Raw genomic sequence first — 25,867 nt, 5'->3', positions numbered from 1 at the left:
GTCACCCTTCACCATCTCAACTATATCTTTTTTGAGATGCGGCAACCAGAATTGTCCACAGTATTCAAGGTGCGGTCTCACCATGGAGCGATACAGAGGCATTATGACATTTTCCGTTTTATTAACCATTCCCTTCCTAATAATTCCTAACATTCTGTTTCCTTTTTTGACTGCCGCAGCACACTGAGCCGACAATTTCAAAGTATTATCCACTATGATGCCTAGATCTTTTTCCTGGGTGATAGCTCCTAATATGGAACCTAATATCGTGTAACTACAGCAAGGGTTATTTTTCCCTATATGCAACACCTTGCACTTGTCCACATTAAATTTCATCTGCCATTCGGATGCCCAATCTTCCAGTCTTGCAAGGTCCTCCTGTAATGTATCACAATCCTCTTGTGATTTAACTACTCTGAATAATTTTGTATCATCCGCAAATTTGATAACCTCACTCTCATATTCCTTTCCAGATTATTTATAAATATATTGAAAAGCACCGGTCCAAGTACAGATCCCTGAGGCACTCCACTGTTTACCCTTTTCCACTGAGAAAATTGACCATTTAATCCTGCTCTCTGTTTCCTGTCTTTTAACCAGTTTGTAATCCACAAAAGGACTTTGCCTCCTATCCCATGACTTTATAGTTTTCTTAGAAGTCTCTCTTGAGGGACTTTGTCAAACGCCTTCTGAAAATCCAAATACACTACATCTACTGGTTCTCCTTTATCCACGTTTATTAACCCCTTCAAAAAAATGAAGCAGATTTGTTAGGCAAGATTTCCCATGAGTAAATCCATGTTGACTGTGTTCCATTAAACCTTACCTGGGAAAACTAGGAACGAACTGGGAAAATTGGTAATGACTTCAGCATGCATGTCTTTTAAAATCCCCCTACTTACGCAGTAGAAGTGACATCTGTGTGCATTCATTTAAAATTGAGCGCACATGTATGCATGTCCAGGCTTTTGTATAACATGAATGCATATATACACGTATGTTATAAAATAATTGTGCCCCCCTAGACATAGGTGGATGAATGCACGCACACGTGCATCTGTTTAAAAGTTACCATCTGTAGTAGTGGGTTCTTTGGGAATGTGGTATTTGCTTTGTAGTATGTAGTACGTAAACGAATTGTTAGAAACTGGTATGTTGTGGACCCTGGATCGCGGTAAGAGTTGGCTCCAACCACAGGGAGGGGCCCTGTGGGGACTCACCGCGATAGGCTAGCCTCAGCTGAGACTGACACAAGCGAAATAAACTTTATTATACTGGAAATGTAGAGGCTTCCCACCAATGGGAAGAGAGGCACAATCAAGAGTACTTGATAGCTCAAGATGATATCCCCGGTAGTGGTCCGCAGAGCGGGGTAACCCGGGGAATCCCTCCTTAGATGGAACTTCTCTGTATTGATCCGGTAATGGCTTACAGCACGGGGTACGCCGATAATCATAGGAGAAATATTGAAGGTAGAGCAGGAGGTCAGCAGAGTAGAACAGCTGGTGGTACTCACTCTTGAAGCGTGCAGAGATGGTTGCTGAGAAGAGCACGGTAGTGGCCAGAGGAACGGGGTACACCGAGGTTCTGTCAGCAGAAGTAGCAAAGTCGCCAGGCAGAACCAAACGCTCCCAGAGCAGGTGAAGAGAACTCTAGGCTGGAAGGCCCTTCAAGGTGCGGATAGCCAGAACGTGACAAGGCCCCCGAGGAGCGGGTACCCAAGGCGTTCGAGAGTCAGGTTCAGTAGCGAAGCATCTCCAAAGGAGTGCAATATAACAGGAAGGAAGTCCTTGCTAACTTGTAGGAAGGTTAGTTAGGCAGGCTTATATACACAGGCGGAGATGACGTCATGCGGAGCGGACAACCCCGAGGTTCCCGCCATGATGTGTATTTGAGAGGCGTGCGTGCCTTAGGTAATCCCAGTGTCAAGATGGCAGATGGAGTCACTCACGTCGTCTCGTGGGATGCCGAGGAAGGCGGCATTTGGAAGCGGAGGCCGCCATTCGTCCAAGAGATACCAGTGCAGGCAAAAAGGAGGTGAGCAGCAACGGTCGCAGCCGCCTGCGACAGCCAGGTGCAACACAAATTAAGAAAATAACAATACTGACTATGTCTTTTGTGAAACAATGAATAACTATATTTTCTGTAAAATATATATACAAAATAGGTGCTTATGAGAACACCTGAGACAAATAACAAACAAAACACACAAACAGATATACAATTCCAGAGACGCTGAATCTGTTCTCTCTGTCTCTGTTCAGTTCTAGTCAGCAGTCCTATTCATCCCACCTTGCATTTGTATATTATGTCCTTGGCTTGCGCATGCTCAGAAAAATTCTCTGGGGTAGATTTTTAAGGCTATGCGTTGGCGTAGATTTCTTCGCACAACCCGGCACAAACAAATCTACGCCCGATTTTAGAAGATGCGCGCATGTTATAAAATCCAGGGTCAGCGCGCGCAGGGGGGTGCACAATTGTGCAACCTGCGCATGCCGAGCCGAGCAGCCTGCCTCCGTTCCCTCCGAGGCTGCTCCAAAATCGGAACGGCCTCGGAGGGAACTTTTTTTCCGGCCCCCCCCACCTTCCCCTCCCTTCCCCTCCCTAACCCACCCCCCAGCCCTAACTAAATCCCCCCCCACCTCGGCCACGCCCCCAGAATGCCCCCGACACGGCACCACACTCATGGCCCCGCCCCCAGAATGCCCCGAATGCCGCGCCGCCCCCGACACACCCGCCGACACGCCCCCCCCCCCCAAGCAAAGCCCCGGGGCTTACGCGCGTCCCGGGGCTTTGCGCGTGCCGGTGGCCTATGCAACATAGGTGCGCCGGCGCACAAGTCCCCTGTGCGCGTAAATCTGGCTGGATTTACACACGCAGGGCTTTTAAAATCTGCCCCTCTTTGTTTATAACTCCTGAAGTTTTGCCAAGGTACTGATAAGAAAGAAAACTGCGCATGTCCTCTAAGATGGTGGACTTCCCTGTTTTCGTTCACTGCTACTAATCACCATATTGTGAAACACCCCAAAATAATAACCAGAAATCACCATATGTATCAGGTAACAGTAATTACTACTATTGTGTATCCCAAAAGCTAAAGTATATCCATGAAGGCCTGGGTAATTGCCAAATGTTTTAGTGCTCAGCTTTTACCTAAACAATCTGTGCTTTACTTTTGATCGATAAAGCCAACTAAGGGTTAAGATTTAACTCTTAATATGCCAGCTGGCTCCAGCAGCAGTCTTATCCTTTTTTTTTTTTTTTTATTTTCTGTTTATTAACTTTTTAAAGATACATTTGTATACATTGAAAGGAAAATAATTATGACATCATTATACACATTAACCACATCTTAACAAAAAGGAAAATGTTGTCATAAATCCATAGCCCTCAATACCAAGGAGATCCATCACCAGAGACGACTTAATAGAAGAAAAAGCAAACATAATCAATTGGAAGTGCTAGATCTTGAAAAGATTACTACTTTTAACGAGCTTTTTACCCACATGCTATGAGGTTATACAGACTCTAGTACAGGGCTACTCTCGGGCAAAGCTGAGGATCTATCTCTTATAAATCTGTCCAGCTGGGAAGGTTGAAAAAAGGTATATGTTAAATCTTTAAATTTAACTAGGCACATGCATGGGAATTTAAAAAAAAAAACAAGGCACCCAATTGTATTACACTGGTTCTTAATTCCAAAAACTGCTTCCTCCTTAACTGTGTCTCTTTGGCTAAATCCGGAAAAATCTGTACTCTCATTCCCATAAATATTTCACGCTGATTTCGAAAAATATACCCTAAGCATCCAGTCTCTGTCAGAATTGAGTAAAAAAGAAATAATCAAGGTTGCTGGTTGGGCCTCTTCATGAGCTGATGGTTCCAATATTCCTGACAAATTCAATGGGGATAATTACTGAAACTCTTTCCCTTCGACCGGCATTTTTTTTCTAGATGGTAAATAAAAGATCTTTGAAAGTGGAGGTAAAGTTGCCTGAGGAATTTTTAAAACTTCAAGTGCAAACTTAGTCCACGTCTCGGTCAGGGAAACTGTTAGCTTCTTCGGAAAATGTATTAATCTTAAGTTTTTACTTCTCTGCTGGTTATCTAAATTTTCCAGTTTCCTCAAGAAATACAAATTGTCCTTTACCAAGCCTTGACACTGGTTCTTCATATCCCCAATATTTGTTTTTAATTGATCCACTTCCCGTTTATTTTCCACTTGCTTCTCCTTGATTTTATGTAACTGAACCTCTGTTTGACCCACTCTTTTCACAATAGGGCTAATTTGTGTAATTACATTTCTGTTCAGCGTCTCGATTGCCATCCATATCGTTTCTAACGTGAAACTTTCAGGTTTTACCATTGGAGTCAGTTCTATTTCAAGTTTCTGTGGTTTATCTTCCTCAAATTCTCCGCCGCTTTACCATGACACTAGCTCCTCCAGGGCCTGTACTTCTCCTACATGGAGGTCTCCCCCTTCTATCCGGGAGGCTTCTGGCAGCGCCACTGTGATCGGAGCTTCCTCCTCTCCTCGCAGGACCCCCTCCCTGACGTCATCCGGTAGCGACTCCGGGCGAGACAGGTTAGCTATCCGACTCATTGCCGGGTTTTCGGGGGCTATTCGCTCAACCGGGGATAAAGATGTTACCGAGTCATGGAAGATGCCGGATGTTAGAGTGTCATGGCGACATTCCTCCTGCGACTCTTCACCTGGGATTCCATCTCTTCTGAGAATAAGGGCGTCCATCGGCCCTCTAATGGTACCTGGCGACGAGGCTTCCATATTCAGCCTCTCGCGGGCCCTCCGCTTATGCCCCGAATGTGGCATTGCAGAAAGATTCAAGGAAAATGAGGAGAGAGACGCCACACGTCCTCACCCTAGCACGCCATCAGTCTTATCCTTTTTATTAAGACTTATCACCATTTTGTGCTCAAGGGTAGGGACCATGAACTGTTTGCGAAGAAGGGGAAGAAATGTGTAAGGTGTGCCAGGCTGCTTCTAACAAAGGGAATGAAGATAACTACCTAACATCCCATACTGTGTCTTAGCAAAGAAAATATGCAGAATGACCTTGTACATAATCTAAGTTGTACTTTCTGTAATACTATGGGGGGAAAAAAGGTAATATGAAGGAGACTGTAAAGCATGAAGCAAAAACTATCCTCTCTGACACAAAACTACATGCAACCATTATAACTATGACAGTATATTTTCTCTCATAAAAGACATAATTATATATAAAATTACATACTAATACCCGTCCTAGCCTCCAAAATCAAGGTATAAATTTTCAAAGCCTTACTAGTTCATTTTCAAAGGAATTTTGCATATTAAATTAGCACATACGCACACAAGCAGCTTGTGTTCACATAGAAGCTATTTTATAAACATTAAAAGTACGCGCATACTTCCGGTTTCACGCGCACATTTACCTGCACAAAAAAAGGGGAGGTCAAGAGATGTACTGGCACAGGGGGCCAAGAGGTATGATTGTAAGTTGCTGTTGTGGAAAAGGGTTTACGCAGATATATTGGGCAACTTATTCATGCAATTTTACACCTGCTAATTATCTAGCACAAATCATATCAGACTTGTCTGTTGTCTGCTATTGTTGAGTGGGAGGTCTGGGGGAACTGTGGGAAGTTCAGGGTGAAGTAGTAGGAGGATCTCAGAAAACTAGAGATGAACTGGGTGAACTGGTGGAGGAAACGGCAAACTCGTCATTTCAAGTATGCGCGAAGATTTTAAAATGCATCTACCTCTGCGTATAAATCTGGGTTTTATGCAATCGTTTTTTTCTCCTCGCATAAAACACGCACACATATATTTATAAAAGAAGTAAGAAAAGCATGTGCTTTCACTGCATGGCTGATGTTCGTACGCGCTGAAATATAGGCGTATTTATAATCTGCATGGACCACACATGCACAGGTTATAAAATACTGTAGTAGATCTCCGCATGCCCATATATGTGCATATACGGGGGGCCTTGCAAAGTTTGTTTGAAAATTATCCTCTTCATCAGGATCTGTGCAGGTAAAACAAAAAAGGAGTTACACAGGTAGATTATCTGAATCCACCTAATTCAATTTTCAGCCGCCTGTAGGTACGCACACACCTTCAGCTGCATTAAAAAAAAAAAAATATGTGCGTTCCTTTCAGACCCTTTAAGATTCGCACGTGCTATCTATCCACATAACAACCCGATCTTCAGACGCAAATTGTGCAGGTTCTTTGTGACTAAATATCAGGCGGAAATGTTATGTGTGTGTGTGTGTGTGTGTGTGTGTGCGCACACGCAGGTCTGGAGAGGTTGAGAAGTAAGGGCTAAAGTCTGATCATATCATCCTGAAAAGTAAACTTGAACCAGGCATTCTCACAGGGTGAAGGCCAGGCATCACCGGGGGAGGCAGAATAGCTGCTCGGAGTCTTCGGCCACACGCTCCAGGCACAACTCTGAGAGGAAGAAGAGCTCATCGCGAAGCCCCGGCCACAGAAGCAGCTCTTGGAGTAGCAGCCGCTCCCCATCCAGGTCCCGGTCCCGAGAGAAACGATCAGCACGGAGCAGGACCCGATCTCTGTCGCAGAAGAAGAGCTCAAACAGGTAAGGCCGAATCCAGGCGGCGCTTGGTTGCATCTGGGCTCGGACACGTACGGCACGCTGCCGCTCCCACGTGGCCTCTTCTTGGGCAGCGCGTGGGCGTCTATGACCCTCTGTGATCCTCCCACTTTTTTACATCCAGCGCTTAAAGATATTGGGCAGCCACCTGGTTTACTCTGAGCCTGGTCACGCTCATGGATGCCCTGCAGTCTTAAGCAAGTGGCACCAGTAGCTGAGGCCTATTTAAAGACTAAAAAAAAAAAAGCATTCGTATTGCCTGCATGGTATAAAGTAAGCAAATTGAGCTTAGAAATGCATTGCTGCCGAAACCAAATATACTGTGATCCCAGAGCAGCGCAGCAAAACGAGCCAGGCACCGAGAAAGAAAATGTTCAGAGCAATCTGGAACATTTCAGACCTTTGACGAAGCACCCACTGGGATACCAAGACGTGGGAGAAACAGAATGTCTTACTGAATATCTCTGATTTCTTCTGAATGCTTGGCTTGTTCTGTTTGACTCTAGCTAAGGCTGACAAAGACCCTGGTTTCTCTGTGCGCCCCAGCAGCACAGCCCAGGTTGCACAGGCGCTCATGCCGAGGATGTGGTGAATTATTCCCACTCCAGGCTACGAGAGCAGAGCGTTTCTAGCAATGCCCAGGCCGCATGGGGTGGCTGTGGCAGTTATGCCAGTCACAGTCTCGTGGGACTCACGCGCCCAGTCAGTGAGTGCTGCTTGGTTCTCTTACCTGCTAAGCGCATAATGAAGAGTTAACTAGCCCCATTTCTTTTTTTACTAAGAAAGGGATCTTTCAGTGAGTAAGCCCAGTAATATTCAAAGATAATGCTGTATATGACCTCTTCAGACCACATCGAACTCCATGTCTCTGACATTAGCACAGACTGAGGGGGCCCCTCTCCATGTCTCTGATATTAGCACCGACTGACGGAGCCCCTGTCCATGTCTCTGATATAAGCACAGACTGAGGGGGCCCCTCTCCATGTCTCTGATATAAGCACAGACTGAGGGGTCCCATCTCCATGTCTCTGATATAAGCACAGACTGAGGGGGCCTATCTCCATGTCTCTGATATAAGCACAGACTGAGGGAGCCCCTCTCCATGTCTCTGATATTAGCACAGACTGAGGGGGCCCCTCTCCATGTCTCTGATATTAGCACCAACTGACGGAGCCCCTCTCCATGTCTCTGATATTAGCACAGACTGAGGGAGCCCCTCTCCATGTCTCTGATATTAGCACAGACTGAGGGAGCCCATCTCCATGTCTCTGATATAAGCACAGACTGAGGGGGCCTATCTCCATGTCTCTGATATAAGCACAGACTGAGGGAGCCCCTCTCCATGTCTCTGATATTAGCACAGACTGAGGGGGCCCCTCTCCATGTCTCTGATATTAGCACAGACTGAGGGAGCCCCTCTCCATGTCTCTGATATTAGCACAGACTGAGGGAGCCCCTCTCCATGTCTCTGATATTAGCACAGACTGAGGGAGCCCCTCTCCATGTCTCTGATATTAGCACAGACTGAGGGAGCCCCTCTCCATGTCTCTGATATTAGCACAGACTGAGGGAGCCCATCTCCATGTCTCTGATATTAGCACAGACTGAGGGATCCCCTCTCCATGTCTCTGATATTAGCACAGACTGAGGGAGCCCCTGTCCATGTCTCTGATATTAGCACAGACTGAGGGGGCCCCTCTCCATGTCTCTGATATTAGCACAGACTGAGGGAGCCCCTGTCCATGTCTCTGATATTAGCACAGACTGAGGAAGCCCATCTCCATGTCTCTGATATTAGCACAGACTGAGGGAGCCCCTCTCCATGTCTCTGATATTGGCACAGACTGAGGGAGCCCCTCTCCATGTCTCTGATATTAGCACAGACTGAGGGAGCCCCTCTCCATGTCTCTGATATTAGCACAGACTGAGGGAGCCCCTCTCCATGTCTCTGATATTAGCACAGACTGAGGGAGCCCCTCTCCATGTCTCTGATATTGGCACAGACTGAGGGAGTCCCTCTCCATGTCTCTGATATTAGCACAGACTGAGGGAGCCCCTGTCCATGTCTCTGATATTAGCCCAGACTGAGGGAGCCCCTCTCCATGTCTCTGATATTAGCACAGACTGAGGGAGCCCCTCTCCATGTCTCTGATATTAGCACAGACTGAGGGAGCCCCTGTCCATGTCTCTGATATTAACACAGACTGAGGGAGCCCCTCTCCATGTCTCTGATATTAGCACAGACTGAGGGAGCCCCTCTCCATGTCTCTGATATTAGCACAGACTGAGGGAGCCCTTCTCCATGTCGCTGATATTAGCACAGACTGAGGGAGCCCCTATCCATGTCTCTGATATTAGCACAGACTGAGGGAGCCCCTCTCCATGTCTCTGATATTAGCACAGACTGAGGGAGCCCCTCTCCATGTCTCTGATATTAGCACAGACTGAGGGAGCCCCTGTCCATGTCTCTGATATTAGCCCAGACTGAGGGAGCCCCTCTCCATGTCTCTGACATTAGCACAGACTGAGGGAGCCCCTCTCCATGTCTCTGATATTAGCACAGACTGAGGGAGCCCCTGTCCATGTCTCTGATATTAACACAGACTGAGGGAGCCCCTATCCATGTCTCTGATATTAGCACAGACTGAGGGAGCCCCTCTCCATGTCTCTGATATTAGCACAGACTGAGGGAGCCCCTCTCCATGTCTCTGATATTAGCACAGACTGAGGGAGCCCCCCTCCATGTCTCTGATATTAGAACAGACTGAGGGAGCCCCTCTCCATGTCTCTGATATTAGCACAGACTGAGGGAGCCCCTCTCCATGTCTCTGATATTAGCCCAGACTGAGGGAGCCCCTCTCCATGTCTCTGATATTAGCACAGACTGAGGAAACCCATCTCCATGTCTCTGATATTAGCACAGACTGAGGGAGCCCCTCTCTATATCTCTGATATTGGCACAGACTGAGGGAGCCCCTCTCCATGTCTCTGATATTAGCACAGACTGAGGGAGCCCCTCTCCATGTCTCTGATATTAGCACAGACTGAGGGAGCCCCTCTCCATGTCTCTGATATTAGCACAGACTGAGGGAGCCCCTCTCCATGTCTCTGATATTAGCACAGACTGAGGGAGCCCCTCTCCATGTCTCTGATATTAGCACAGACTGAGGGAGCCCCTGTCCATGTCTCTGATATTAACACAGACTGAGGGAGCCCCTCTCCATGTCTCTGATATTAGCACAGACTGAGGGAGCCCCTCTCCATGTCTCTGATATTAGCACAGACTGAGGGAGCCCCTCTCCATGTCTCTGATATTAGCACAGACTGAGGGAGCCCCCCTCCATGTCTCTGATATTAGCACAGACTGAGGGAGCCCCTCTCCATGTCTCTGATATTAGCACAGACTGAGGGAGCCCCTCTCCATGTCTCTGATATTAGCACAGACTGAGGGAGCCCCCCTCCATGTCTCTGATATTAGCACAGACTGAGGGAGCCCCTCTCCATGTCTCTGATATTAGCACAGACTGAGGGAGCCCCTCTCCATGTCTCTGATATTAGCACAGACTGAGTGAGCCCCTCTCCATGTCTCTGATATTAGCACAGACTGAGGGAGCTCCTCTCCATGTCTCTGATATTAGCACAGACTGAGGGAGCCACTCTCCATGTCTCTGACATTAGCACAGACTGAGGGAGCCCCTCTCCATGTCTCTGATATTAGCACAGACTGAGGGAGCCCCTCTCCATGTCTCTGATATTAGCACAGACTGAGGGAGCCCCTCTCTATGTCTCTGATTTTAGCACAGACTGAGGGAGCCCCTCTCCATGTCTCTGATATTGGCACAGACTGAGTGAGCCCCTCTCCATGTCTCTGATATTAGCACAGACTGAAGGAGCCCTTCTCCATGTCTCTGATATTAGCACAGACTGAGGGAGCCCCTCTCCATGTCTCTGATATTAGCACAGACTGAGGGAGCCCCTCTCTATGTCTCTGATATTAGCACAGACTGAGGGAGCCCCTCTCCATGTCTCTGATATTAGCACAGACTGAGGGAGCCACTCTCCATGTCTCTGACATTAGCCCAGACTGAGGGAGCCCCTCTCCATGTCTCTGATATTAGCACAGACTGAGGGAGCCCCTCTCCATGTCTCTGATATTAGCACAGACTGAGGGGGCCCTTCTCCATGTCTCTGATATTAGCACAGACTGAGGGAGCCCCTCTCCATGTCTCTGATATTAGCACAGACTGAGGGAGCCCCTCTCCATGTCTCTGATATTAGCACAGACTGAGGGAGCCCCTCTCCATGTCTCTGATATTAGCACAGACTGAGGGAGCCCCTCTCCATGTCTCTGATATTAGCACAGACTGAGGGAGCCCTTCTCCATGTCGCTGATATTAGCACAGACTGAGGGAGCCCCTATCCATGTCTCTGATATTAGCACAGACTGAGGGAGCCCCTCTCCATGTCTCTGATATTAGCACAGACTGAGGGAGCCCCTCTCCATGTCTCTGATATTAGCACAGACTGAGGGAGCCCCTGTCCATGTCTCTGATATTAGCCCAGACTGAGGGAGCCCCTCTCCATGTCTCTGACATTAGCACAGACTGAGGGAGCCCCTCTCCATGTCTCTGATATTAGCACAGACTGAGGGAGCCCCTGTCCATGTCTCTGATATTAACACAGACTGAGGGAGCCCCTCTCCATGTCTCTGATATTAGCACAGACTGAGGGAGCCCCTCTCCATGTCTCTGATATTAGCACAGACTGAGGGAGCCCCTCTCCATGTCTCTGATATTAGCACAGACTGAGGGAGCCCCCCTCCATGTCTCTGATATTAGAACAGACTGAGGGAGCCCCTCTCCATGTCTCTGATATTAGCACAGACTGAGGGAGCCCCTCTCCATGTCTCTGATATTAGCCCAGACTGAGGGAGCCCCTCTCCATGTCTCTGATATTAGCACAGACTGAGGAAACCCATCTCCTTGTCTCTGATATTAGCACAGACTGAGGGAGCCCCTCTCTATATCTCTGATATTGGCACAGACTGAGGGAGCCCCTCTCCATGTCTCTGATATTAGCACAGACTGAGGGAGCCCCTCTCCATGTCTCTGATATTAGCACAGACTGAGGGAGCCCCTCTCCATGTCTCTGATATTAGCACAGACTGAGGGAGCCCCTGTCCATGTCTCTGATATTAGCACAGACTGAGGGAGCCCCTGTCCATGTCTCTGATATTAACACAGACTGAGGGAGCCCCTCTCCATGTCTCTGATATTAGCACAGACTGAGGGAGCCCCTCTCCATGTCTCTGATATTAGCACAGACTGAGGGAGCCCCTCTCCATGTCTCTGATATTAGCACAGACTGAGGGAGCCCCCCTCCATGTCTCTGATATTAGCACAGACTGAGGGAGCCCCTCTCCATGTCTCTGATATTAGCACAGACTGAGGGAGCCCCTCTCCATGTCTCTGATATTAGCACAGACTGAGGGAGCCCCCCTCCATGTCTCTGATATTAGCACAGACTGAGGGAGCCCCTCTCCATGTCTCTGATATTAGCACAGACTGAGGGAGCCCCTCTCCATGTCTCTGATATTAGCACAGACTGAGTGAGCCCCTCTCCATGTCTCTGATATTAGCACAGACTGAGGGAGCTCCTCTCCATGTCTCTGATATTAGCACAGACTGAGGGAGCCACTCTCCATGTCTCTGACATTAGCACAGACTGAGGGAGCCCCTCTCCATGTCTCTGATATTAGCACAGACTGAGGGAGCCCCTCTCCATGTCTCTGATATTAGCACAGACTGAGGGAGCCCCTCTCTATGTCTCTGATTTTAGCACAGACTGAGGGAGCCCCTCTCCATGTCTCTGATATTGGCACAGACTGAGTGAGCCCCTCTCCATGTCTCTGATATTAGCACAGACTGAAGGAGCCCCTCTCCATGTCTCTGATATTAGCACAGACTGAGGGAGCCCCTCTCCATGTCTCTGATATTAGCACAGACTGAGGGAGCCCCTCTCTATGTCTCTGATATTAGCACAGACTGAGGGAGCCCCTCTCCATGTCTCTGATATTAGCACAGACTGAGGGAGCCACTCTCCATGTCTCTGACATTAGCACAGACTGAGGGAGCCCCTCTCCATGTCTCTGACATTAGCCCAGACTGAGGGAGCCCCTCTCCATGTCTCTGATATTAGCACAGACTGAGGGAGCCCCTCTCCATGTCTCTGATATTAGCACAGACTGAGGGGGCCCTTCTCCATGTCTCTGATATTAGCACAGACTGAGGGAGCCCCTCTCCATGTCTCTGATATTAGCACAGACTGAGGGAGCCCCTCTCCATGTCTCTGATATTAGCACAGACTGAGGGAGCCCCTCTCCATGTCTCTGATATTAGCACAGACTGAGGGAGCCCCTCTCCATGTCTCTGATATTAGCACAGACTGAGGGAGCCCCTCTCCATGTCTCTGATATTAGCCCAGACTGAGGGAGCCCCTCTCCATGTCTCTGATATTAGCACAGACTGAGGGGGCCCCTCTCCATGTCTCTGACATTAGCACAGACTGAGGGAGCCCCTCTCCATGTCTCTGACATTAGCACAGACTGAGGGAGCCCCTCTCCATGTCTCTGATATTAGCACAGACTGAGGGAGCCCCTCTCCATGTCTCTGACATTAGCCCAGACTGAGGGAGCCCCTCTCCATGTCTCTGATATTAGCACAGACTGAGGGAGCCCCTGTCCATGTCTCTGATATTAACACAGACTGAGGGAGCCCCTCTCCATGTCTCTGACATTAGCACAGACTGAGGGAGCCCCTCTCCATGTCTCTGATATTAGCACAGACTGAGGGAGCCCCTCTCCATGTCTCTGACATTAGCACAGAGTGCGGAGGCCTCTTTTACTATCACTGATGTAAGCACAGACTATAGAAACCTCTGTGAGCCCTTCTTCCTGTCCTAGCAATGACATATTTTCACACATATAGCCCGTGGGATATACATGATTTTACATTCAAGAAGTCGCTGATGCGGGGTAAACAAGGGTGCGGGTTATACTCCTTTTTACGTTACACGTGTACCTTGGGCTCTATAGTACATGTGGAAATACTGGATAATATGCACATAAATAACTGCATATAGAATAAATACACAAATTCTGTTTTTTTTCTGCCATAATGGAAGAAACTAATGAACACCGCTAGATATATAATCAAGCAAATGCAACTTTGTTAGTATGTGGTATAGGTGCGTGGTTTACACGAGTGTGGGGTATGTGCATGAAAATACAGTACTTTTAAAAATAATAATGTTTGGTAGCTAAAATGCAAATAGAAATGTTATATATATAAATAGTCTTTTCATTTAATATTTTTTTCATTTCCAAGGAGAAATATCTCTTTACAGTGTTTGTAAGTGGAGGAGGTTACAAAGACATTCCCATCAATATGAATCTAAGTAAATCAGGGTGGTTTTGTGGCATCGTTCACCATGTTGAGCAGCCGAGGAGCAGGCTCAGAGGGAGGACCATGAAATAAAAGGGCAAAAGAAGGTCAAAGAAAATGTATCATGACAAAAGAAAATCAGAAGGCGGAGGCAGCAGACCCCATGCAGGCGCTTCTGCTGTTCTAAGGGCCAAGGAGCTTTGATCCTTTTTCAGAGAGAGGTCTGGCCACAAAGCTCACTGTACAATGGGTCACCAGGAGTCCTAGTTCTGCTGCTTTGAAGTTGTACTTTCCCTTCTGTGCTGTCTGCTAGGCTGCACTGGTTTTTGCCTAGTTATTTTGGCTCACAGCACAAGGGGATCCCTTGAATTCCTCAAATCACCCGTCCCCCTAAAGTCCGCAGTGGCCTGACCTATTCAAAATGCAATTTCTTTTTCTGTTGCCTCGGCTCTGCTTGTTGTTTGCATGTTAGCCCCGGTAGCCATATTGCCTTACATCTCCACCATGCTGCATTACCCGGTGAGTGATATCGGTAGAGAAGGAAACCTTAGGCACAAAAGAATGATGTTGTTGGAAGTAATGATATCTAAGGTGCACTGGGCTCCACTCGAATCCACCAGGGGCCCAGAAGGGTTTCATATGGAATGCCCAGGCCACTTTCATGAGTTGCCATGCCCCCCTGGCCCTACCTCCCAAATTTTAGAGAAAGGCAACATCTCATTATCGCCATCACTTTCACTTGATGAGGAAAGCACCACCCTAGTGGAAATTTCCTGTCTTCCTGATGTATGTTTCTGATTCAGAGAGAAGGACAGCGAAGGGAGAACACGTCACAATGAAGCCGATGCCACACGAACCAGGCGTCGCTCGAGAAGTTATTCACCAATCCGGAAGAGGAGACGGGACTCTCCTAGCTTCATGGAGCCAAGAAGAATTACCAGGTAACAGCTCGTTACGTTCTTGGGGCCCATTGTATCTCTTCTTGGTGGGAGCATGTGATCGCTCATTGTACCCTTCTTAAGATTTCTTTTGTTGTTCACTGTGCCCCAGAACCGTTCTTAAAACTCTCCATTTCTACTCAGTTGTCTTCTGTGTTGAGGGAGGATGCTGGATGGTGCAGAAGCATCTCTTCCTCCTTGGAGGCTCAGAATCCTTTGCTTCTCCACCCCCGATATCCTTGAAATTCCAAGGAAAATACCATTTTGTCTTCTAACTAGGATTTGCAAGTTGGAGCAGCTGTAGGGGCTCAAGTCTTTTAGAGAGTGATGGAAAGAAGAGAGCCACCGCTGCAGGCCCCATTCCCCTCAGTGAACCAACTCTGCCAGCACCTTTGTCCCACTCCCTTAATCATCCCTGCAGTCACTGTGACATTGCAGACCTGGGAAGGTTACAGAAAAGCACCAGAGGTAAAGGAGGTTGGGTTGGAAGGCCTCAGGTCCGTAGAGTTTATGTGAGGACACACTAAGGGGTTTCCCCGAGGAAAAGGACCAGGATTCCTGTTCAAAATCTCTAACCTTCAGAGATGTGTGAAAATGTTTTCATCTCATGTTCCATGAGGAGATGAACCGGCTTCCTGGCAATATTAGGAGCCATCACTGCTTTATTCTGTGGGGAACACATTTTCATACCCAAACCCTTCTTCAGAAGGCGTCCACCAGAGGACCCCCAGCTCCTTCTTTGCCCCTTGCACAGACTGAGAGGCCCTCTCCTTATCTTTAACACTAAAGCACACTGCCGCGGGCTCATTCCTGTGTCTCTCACGTTACCACAGAATGAGCCCATCTTCTAAGTGTAGCTATGAAGGCAGGAGAATATTCAGTAGCAGGGTTTAGTCTATAAACACAGTCCCACTAAACCCTGGTGTGGATTCTCCAAGAAGGGGCTAGGGGCATAGTATAAGACTCTTTTCTGAGGGTGTTAGCTCAAACCCGGTGTCTCTGTAACTTCTTAGTGCAAGTAAAGAGGCTGGAGCACATATGTGGTGTTCCAAAAATAAAAAAATTCACCGTTCAGCTTCTTCAGTGGAAATGAATTGACCGAGTACATTCTCTTCTTGTCACATCCCTAATCACAGCAATAAACCCAGTCCTGAGTGATCTGTGGCTGTGGTCTGTTAGTCCCTTTCTTCCCGCAGATAGAATATAAGTCCGGTGGGGAGCGTGGCTGCTCTTCCTTGCACAATAACTGAGGTCCAGCGCTTGATACCAAAGTCTCTGATCCTTTCCTCTTCAGACTGAAACACCTGTCCGGAGTCTCTGGACTCTCCTCCCTTTTCCCAGCTCTGGATTCCAGTTGGTGTCCGCGCCCTCTCACCACCTAATTCTTTCAGATGGCCCAGATGCATCCAAAACAATTCTGCAACAGGGGAAAAATCTTTCCATCCACTTCTCTGTCTTGGGCAGGAAAGAAGGGCGAAACCCTTCCTCCCAATCCAAAATTCACACAATGAAAAAAAAAAAAACCCCGCTAAAAAAATCACTGAGATCCCCCTTCACTAACCACTCACTGGGTGTGGGTTCATCAAATTCATCTCTTTGTTTTCTAAACTACCCAGCAAAAGTATTCAGCCAATACTGAATAAGAACAGGGGAACTGCCAAAAAAAAAAAAAGTCATCTTCTCCTTTAACTCGTCCCGGAAATGAAGGGTCACCTGCTAATATGCAGGCAGGAAACGAGCTTTGCAGCAGCCTCCACCGGAGGTTCTGTGGCAAGATGGTAACCTTCGTCTACTTTACAGTGCTTGGTCCTAACCACTAGGCCAAAATCCCACTGGGGCTCTACATTAACAGCACAGGCTGAGGGAGCCCGTCTCCCTGCCTCTGCCACTCCTTATGATTTACTCGGGACAGACAGCAGAATTCCCCAGAGGGGATACTTACGCCAGTGGGGCTCATATTTTGGCCCCCGCTCTTGGCACAAGGGAAGGAGGTGGGGAACCAGAGATCTCCCACCCAGACACCAACCTGTGCTTTAGGGCAGGAGGGGGCAACTCTGCTCCTGGACTGATGCAGACATTTTCAGGATTCTCCCCAATGAATATGCCTGAAATGTAATGTATTTGCATGCAGTGGAGGCAGTGCGTGCAGCTATACCTGGTGCACAATCATTGTGGATATTCTGAAAACCAGACCTGTCCATGGTGCTCGAGGTCTGGCATCGCCCACCCCTGCTTTGAGGTCTGCTTGCTGGAGCTGAAATCCTCTTCAGTATGCTGGGCACTTGAGACTGGGTCTCTTGGGTGCCAAGCTTCTGTTTGCCTTGGAAATGCAACAGAGCTGACGTGTGTGTGTGCTCCACAGCCCAGGCAGAGTTGCCAGCTGGCTCCAGATTCACACAAGCGGTTGATCCGGTCCTGGGTTTACACCATTGCATGCAGGGACATGAACTACTGATTTCCCTGTTGCAGTCCCTAGGAAAAGTAGTCTACAGTGCATGCAGTGGAGAAAACCCAGGCCTATGTCAAACCTGTTGGGGTGAATCTACAACCAGTGGGCAAACCCCAAGCCTGAAATCAAGTATGCTTTCTGTGTGCCTGCTGCCTCCCTTATTTGTAATACAGGCCTTTCCTTTTCAATCCCATTTCAAGGTTCCTTTTCGGAGATCGTCGGGCCAAGGACATAGTCTCAGGTCTGCTTGGTTACCATGGCAACCCTTTTCTGTTCCATGAGGGCCCTGGTGTTTCTCACTCCCCCCCTTGTGAGGCATTTTCCAGCTTTACTAGTCTTTACTTGTCAGTCGCACTAACGAGTGTTGGCAGACTAACTCAGCATCATTCTGAAATGTCAGCTCAGACCTGGTTTTCCTAACTCACAGTCCAGTGTAGTGATTCCCAACCGGGTCCTCAAGCCTCGGCCAGTCGTTCGGATTTTCAGGATATTTGCAGTGAATATATGTATGGTGCCTCTCGGCAAGCTCAAAGCAGTATACAAAAAGCATGATATATATACCACAATTTTAAAAGAGATCTCCCAGCAGTCAGGCATTCGAGCTTAACCACCTGCAGGAGATCACAGCTTACCTTTTTTATTTGGTGTTAGTCGGGAAGTGTAGTGAAGTCCTGTTGACTTCAGATACACCTTAGAGAACCATAGCTCTAGCACAGCTCTGTGTCAGCCCTCCCTGGAAGCTTGATGCTGTATCAAACTAGTCAGCTTTGTTGTCTTTTCCCTTTTGGCTGTCTACCTTTTCAGGGAGATGAGCATAATGTATTTCCATACCTAAACCAAAGTCCTCCATGTCTATATCCTTCTTCTCCCCTCCCCCTGGCCTCACCTCTGACCTTGCAGATTTATTAAAAGCCAGACCTGTTGGATGAGGCTTGAGAATCAGGTTGGGGACCACAGTCCCAGTGCACTTTTTGGTTATTGTCGTTGTTCGTTAGCAGAGTAAAATTAGGACTGGACCTTTAGCTCCTGGTGACCTGAATAAATAAGGTTAGCAACAGTACAGTAACAATATTCAGAACCTTTCCCGTATGTCTGCAAGAGGAGCAGGATCTATGCCAGGGATGGGGGTTGGTGATGTTAGTAACCTGTTCTTCTGACTTTGCTGATGTTTATTTCAATGGCTTTTTGGGGGCCATATGTCCCAGTGGGTTTCTCCCATTTTGAAACTTGTAGGAAAAATGCTTCATACAGCTGGCCCTCGATGCATCTCATCTTTAAAAGAAAACTCAACTCACCACGGGCCAGATGCATTCAACCTTTTGCCCATAGACACAAAATGGGAGAAACCTTTCAGTGTGACTGTGATGAGCAGCATTTTGTGTCCATTTAAGCCCCAGGGCCTCCCAAACCCATCCTGGATACCCCACAGCCAGTCAGATTTTGAGGACATCCAAAATGAATATGTTTGATAAATTTGCATATGCTGGGTCTCCAATATGTGCCAAGTTCTTTCCCATGTATTCACTGCAGATATCTTTAAAATCTGACCAACAGTAAACTCCGGTTTGGGGAGCCCTGTTCTAGAAGGTACACTAAGAAATCATGAGGTCCATATGCAGCCACTGTGCAGCTTGGCTAGTTAGTTGGGTAAAACTGTCTGGCTAATTTCGCCTGAATATCTCGCGCCGCATAATATACCCGGCTATCTTTAAGTTAGCCGGATAGTTCTGCCCGGCTAACTTTTAAGACAGAACTATGGGACAACCAGATTTAGCCAGATAAGTTACCTGATTAACTTAGCTCCTCCCAGTTATGACCTTGCTCTGCCTGCCACTTAACCGACTTAACTATTTAGCCAGATAATTGGTTATCTGGTTAAGTGGCGCTGAATATATGGACCTCCATGTTTTTATTATGCAAATATCATCAAAGCATTAGCAGCCTCTTATCTTGTAGCAAACCTGAGGTCAGACTATACACAAAAGTATACAGAGGTAACTTAATGGGGGTTAAACAGTAGCATAATGTAGGCTCACAACTAACTGACTGTCCCTAGGACGAAAGCAGCAACTCAGTTGGAGGTGAGAGTTACCCGTAAGTATGACTTCTGAAGGATTTGATTTCTTGATTCTTGGCTTTCCTTTCTCTCATTTAACCTGTTTCTTCCATGCCTTTGCTGGGCCTGTTCACTGGTGAAAGGTTTCTCCATAACAAATTTTGCATCGTCTGCTGCCTATTAGGTAACGAGCGCAGTCGACGACCCAGAATCTAGGCAGGAACTGCAGTTGAGGTCTTGATCCTGTCTGGATTCAAAGTTGTTAACATTATCCCGAGAGCACAAACCCCTGATTGCTATTGTCACCAAATGACTTCAGAAAGGTTATCTGTTGGACTTTTTTTTAACTGTTGTCCCATAGTATTCTGGGATTTGTAGTTCTGCTTTTCCTTGTAAAACAATAAAAGTGCAAAGCGTGTAATGCTTAAGATCAGATGAATGAAAGAAAAGACCACCAGACTTCCTGGAGATGTCTGCATGCCCAACCTAACTCGGCCAGTGCAAAACTTGAGCCTCGCATGGGTTTTCTCATGTGTTCTGTGGGCAAAGAAGCTCCAGGCTACATGGTGAGAGGACATTTGAAGACAGAGTTGACGTAGAGTTAGGCAGTGGGATGAAAATAGAGGAAAGGAGATCAAGACCGAGAAATGTCTCTAAATAAACTTGAAAGACTAAGGTCCAACCATTGGGGCTCAAAAAAAGGTTGAAAAGAATTTGAAAAAAGTAAATAACTACTTTTATTTTTTTTTTTGCTTACAATTATAGCCATTGGTGATCCAGTAGCACCAGTTAACAGTCCCCTAATCCTGTTGCAACATCTGGGATGTGACACTGGTTAACAAACATCTAATGCACTGCAAGATTAACCCAGTAATGCACTAATTTCTTATTTCTGGTTTTCAGCAACCCCTGTAGCACTGACACCTTGGAAAAAAAAAAAAAAAAGGAGTTACATTTTATACATGTGGTTACCAATCTAATTCACTTAGCACTAACCTTGGCTGCAGGCCCAGTCATGGCTTGAGTACTGAAGGAATAGCTAAGGCCTCTGGTAAAACTAATGACATTTCTTTTTCTTTGTATTTCTTGGTTTACTAAATATATCCGTGCTGGGAGACTGGGTTGCCAGGTCTGCTAGGGAAGTCCAGCTTTTTGCCTGGAGCCATCTGTGATCTTGTAATTACAAATCCATAGATGCAGTGGGGGTAAAACCTTCCCCAATGCAGACCCTACTGTCACACCCTACTGTGTGTGACAGTAGGGTGACTAGGTGTCACCCTACTGTCACACACATCAGCCTCCAGTGTGAGACATTCTGCCTCTCCAGTAACTAGAATTGAGTTATAAGGGATCTTTGGTACAATTCTGAGCTAAGAAAACAAACAGACTCATCAAAATGAAAACGTGTTTCCCACGCCCCCCCCCCCCCCCCCCGTAGGTAATGCGGCAGTGAGGAGGAGACCGAGGAGGGGGAAAGAAAATAATATCTGAGCTTCCAGACACAGAAATAACTGGGATCTGAGAGAGTGCAGCATGACAGGAACTCACCACTCCCTCCCGGGCTCCTAGCCAAAGGCCAGGTTGCCAGATGGATTTTACTTCAGAAGCTGCCACCAGCTAGTCAGGGAGCAGGAGCAGGGCTGGAGCCATCTGTTTGGGCATCCCTAGATACAGGAGTTAGGGGGCGGGGGAAGGAGAGTCTCCCCTCCGAGGCTGCCGCAGTAAGGCAGGGGTGGGATGGGGGGAGCAGAAATGCTGCGGTCCCCTTCTGATGATGCATTAAACCCAAAAGAGGATCAGAGTCATGCGATGCACTGCTAGTGAGAGGGGGCAGGCTGGTTAGGTTCTCCAGATTCCGGAGAATATCCTGTTTAAAATATACATTTTGGTGGATTAAGATGTCTCTCATATGAATAGGGACGGTCAGAGGAAATTCTTGCTGGCTTTTTGGGCAAAGAAAGCTGCAAAACGACAGCAGGCCAGCAAGAAATCAGAAGTAGAGAAGGCTGATACCATCTACACTGCTCGACACGACAAAGACCCTCCAAAGAATATTTGAATCACTCTCCGATATAAATGCTAAATTGGTAGTTGTAGAAAACGTGGCTATGTTTGTGTCCTTCATGCAAGAAAGCACAGCCCACACAGAGTAAACTGCTGGCCACGTGGTGAATCTGGAGATGTCCTTAACGGAGGCACGAGACAATTGATTCTCTAGAACAAAAATTAACCTCAACAAAGGCTAAAATGGATGACATGGAGAACTGCAGACAGCGAAAAAATCTCAGAATTGTTGGTTAGGTTTTCCAGAGTAGGAAGAAGGTCAAAATGGTCAAAATGCCCGATGTGCTGAGCCTAGAATCGAAGAAGGGTTGTATCAAACGTCAACGGGCACATCGGGCCCTGGCCCCACCAACCACGCAAGGAGGTAGGCCCCGAGCTATAATCCTTATATTTCATAATTACAATAACAGAGAAAGAGTAGCTGGACAAGGTCAGGCAGATGCGGGAAGTGCATTACAAATAGCACTAAATTTTCTTTTTTTCCTGATTTCCTTCAAGCTCTGTAGGAAAGGCATGCGAGCTTCATAGAGATTTTAAAAACTCTGAGACAGAGGGATATTTCATATGCCATGCCCTACCTTCTTTGCAACTTTTTTTTTTTACATATTCTCGAAGCACGAAATTATGAGCTCTGTGTTATAGCAGACTGTACCCCCAAAACTCTGGCTAGAGATGAGCTTCTAGCCTTGCAGACCATGGGGGATCGAAAGATCCCTTTACTTTACCCAGCAAAAATGTTATGAGCATGACAACAAGGCTGGTGCTTTGTTAGCCTGGATGGCTAAAAAAAAGAGGCTCCTTGGCGCTGCAAGAGCCAGGGATTATAGATCTGGCAGGCATTACATGGTGCTTTCTCCTGGAATCTGCCAGATTATTCCAGGAACATTTCACTTCCCTAGACTCTGACCCCTCGACAGTGTCCAAGGAGAAGATGACAAGACTTTTGAGTGGTATGGTTCTGCTGGAGGGTCTGAGGGAGGGAAGGGAGGGGCTCTGGCAGTCCCCATCAGAGAGGCAGAAGTTTAAAAAGTTATAAACAGCCTCAATCTTAACAAAAGTCCTGGACCTGATGGTTTTCACCTACATTTTTATCATCAGAATTTACTGCACTGCTTTGTGAGCTGTTTAACTCAGTTAACCTGATTCAAATCTGGGCAGTTCAGCAGATGCTAAAAAGGGTAAAGATCTCTGACTGTAGTTCGTATCGTCCTATATCCCTTCTTAATGCAGATGTAAACATTTTGGCTAAGGTGTTACTGCTGCTCCTGGAATCCATTATTCCTCATTTGATAAAGGTTGATCAAACAGGATTCATCAGCCTCCAGTTCAAGGAGCTGTTCAATATCGTCCATTTGGCTAAAAAGCTTAAAATTCCAGGAATAATTATCGGCTTGGAAGCAGACAAGGCCTTCAATCTTATTTTTTTTTTGTGGTTCCTGTTTTCTTTGCTACAGAGTTTTGGGTTCCCAGACAGGTTTGTATTCTGGATTAGGGCATTATATGGTAATCCGAGAGCCCAGATTGCTGTTAACAGAGGGCTCTCTGATATTATTTTACATTTCAGGGGGACTAGGCAGGGCTGCTCACTCCCCCTCCCCCTCTTTTTAATTTAGCTATAGAACCAGTGGCAGCTCTGGTCAGGCAACAAAATGGAATTTCTGGCTTTATAATTCAGAACTATTCTTACAAAATCTCTTTACACAGAGGTTCTAAGGTCAGCACCAGTATTACTGGATTTACTCAAAAACTGTAGTGAATACTCAGGATATAAAATGATCTATACCAAATCTGAAGCTGCTTTGTTTGGGGCCTAAAGTTAAAATAACTTAGTATCTTACAAATGTTTTCATAATGAGAACTAGATTTAAGTATTTAGGGATTAATGTTACACCTGATACTGCAAATTTGTATAAAGTAATGCAGAAGATAACAAGAGATTTAGATAACTGGAGGTTTCTTCCCTTGCCTCTGTTAGGTAGGGTCAGCCTCGTCAAAATGATGGTAATTCCTCAGTTATTAAATTTATTTCAACACTTGTCATGTAATATACCAATGTCAGTGTTTCATCTCCTCTTTTATTTGGAGAGCTAAAACTCCCCGTATTAAATACTATACCCTGATTATGCCTAAAGATAGTGGCGGACTGGAATGATCTAATTTATATGCTGCTGGGGCGCTGGGTATTCAGGGCTGGTTGGAGGGTGCAAAGGGATGCTTTTGGTGCACATTAGAGGATTCACAGGCCATGGGTCATAATCGGGTGTCCTTGATTTCTTATCCAGTAAATTCACCTACTGTTAATAGGCTGTGTAGAAATAACCCAATTCTTGGGCGTACTCTAAAAGTTTGGTGAGTGATTAATAAAATAATGAGGATGACGGAGGAGCCTTTGTCTCCCCTGTCACCAGTGGCATATCTAAAGTATTTGGCACCCAGGGTGGATAATCCCTTTGGCACCCCTCCCCCAGATTCACTTCTCTGTTCCTCCACCCCCCCCCCCCCCCCCCCAGTTATCTCTGGTTCCCCTCTCCCTCCCACATGCTCCCTCTCTCTCTTGCGCACACTTTCACACACCCCTGCACACAGGCTCCCTCCATTTCTCTTTCTCTCACATACACACCCCTTCACACAGCTCCCTCCATTTCTCTTTCTCTCACATACACACCCCTTCACACAGCTCCCTCTCTCACACACAAACATGCACTCTCCCATACACACACACACAGATATACTCTAACACACATATAGACACAAACACATTCTCTCTCACTTCCTACCCCGCTCCCCATCAGAGGCACAGCAGCAGCTTCCTCCTTCAGCCCCCGTGACAGACGGGGGACTCTTCATTTTTCTTGAGGCGGCACGGGGGCTGGTGCAGCTCTACTTCCTGCATCTGCAGTGGGCAACGCCGTTGCTCTTCCTCCTGCTTCGGACCGCGACTGCATGACCTTTCCTTCTTCCTGCCTGCGCGGACCCACCACTTCCTCTGCCGGGCTGCGGGAAGGTGAGAAGAAGAAAAGGCTATACAGTTGCTGGCTCCAGACCCGTGGCGCTCTAGACGGCCGCCCAGTGCTCCCACCGCTCACAGCCCAGAGGCCTCCCTCTTCTCCTACCGCGAGCGGGATGGGCTCCGCTTGTGGCCGCTGACCTCCTGGCTGGCACCCGGGGTAGGCCGCACCCCCCCTCCCCCCTTAGTACGCCACTGCCTGTCGCCTCTTATTATTAATCATGCCAGATTCTCATTGGTCATCTTTTTGCCTGACCTGCTGGCATGGCAAACAGCGGAACTGAATTTTGTGGGACAAATTTGGGAGGGTGAGGTTTATGTATCTTTTGAGGTTCTTTGTCAGAGGTACAATTTAGATGGGCAGACCCATTCTACAGATTAGCAAATTCGCAGAGATGCAGCTGAATTATTATTAGGGATGCAGGGTGAATGAAGGCACAGGAATCGGTTTGAAAGTACTGTATTCTTTCACGGCCACTTCTGGTTTCAAAAAACATAAATTCTTTATTGAATGAATACCACAAACCAGCCTGAAACTAGCAAAAGCATTATCGACAGATGGAATGTGCTGACCTTCATTTGGAGTGGGATGGGGAAGACTGGCGGGATATTTGGACTTCGGTTTCAAAAGAGAGTTATTATTCAAGTTACTGCCGTCGCATGAATAGATGTCCTGGTGTCTTTTGCGAAGTTCGGTGACGCTAGCTGCCTTTGCTGGACAGGGTGTGGAGAAGTGGGCTTGTGCATTCACACGCGGCGGTTCTGTTACATGGTTCAGTCATTCTGGGCACTGGTACGACATGACTTAGAGCTGATCGTGCGGAGGAGGAGCGTCTCCTGGACTCCAGGGCCTCTGGGAGAATCTCGAAATCTTTAACTATTGCATCTCGCCGGAAAACGTCTCTCGTCACTGGCGTTCTGGAAGAACTGTGTGGCAGATATTGCAGTTATGGAATGCATTACATTTGCATTTGGATTTCGAGGAAATACAGCAAGATATGAAAAGGTTTGGGAATTGGAGGAAGTGTATTGAGGGTGGGGGGGAACTGTTTGTATGAGGTAACTAAGCTGCTTGTATTCGGGGAGGCTGATATTCGGTGCTACTTAGTTGGATACGGCGCTATTTATTCAGCTAAGTGGCAGGTGCTGAATATCCAGCTATGTTCAGTAGTCGCCACTTAACTGAATAAGTACTTATCCGGTTAAGTAGATAGCCGGATAAGGGGGGGGGGGGGGGGTGACGGAGAAATGGGCGAATTGGGGCAGCGCTACTTATTCGGTTAAGTTA

The 25,867-nt window shown here is 47.2% G+C and overlaps 1 protein-coding gene across 1 annotated transcript in view; it reads left to right on the top strand.

Annotated features, from left to right (window-relative positions):
• SRRM3 (serine/arginine repetitive matrix 3) overlaps positions 1–25,867 on the top strand; it is a 236,955-nt gene that overhangs the window by 207,776 nt on the left and 3,312 nt on the right. Inside the window, exons 11-13 of the mRNA XM_029613117.1 lie at positions 6,387–6,608; positions 14,869–15,006; positions 17,653–17,693. Of these exons, the coding sequence (XP_029468977.1) occupies positions 6,387–6,608; positions 14,869–15,006; positions 17,653–17,693 (401 nt within the window). The remainder of the gene's footprint in view (positions 1–6,386; positions 6,609–14,868; positions 15,007–17,652; positions 17,694–25,867) is intronic.

The sequence above is a fragment of the Rhinatrema bivittatum genome, chromosome 8, assembly GCF_901001135.1.
Source record: "Rhinatrema bivittatum chromosome 8, aRhiBiv1.1, whole genome shotgun sequence".
NCBI classification, from domain to species: domain Eukaryota; kingdom Metazoa; phylum Chordata; class Amphibia; order Gymnophiona; family Rhinatrematidae; genus Rhinatrema; species Rhinatrema bivittatum.
The sequence above is the reverse complement of the archived record's forward strand: the minus strand, read 5'-3'. Positions and strand labels throughout refer to the sequence as shown.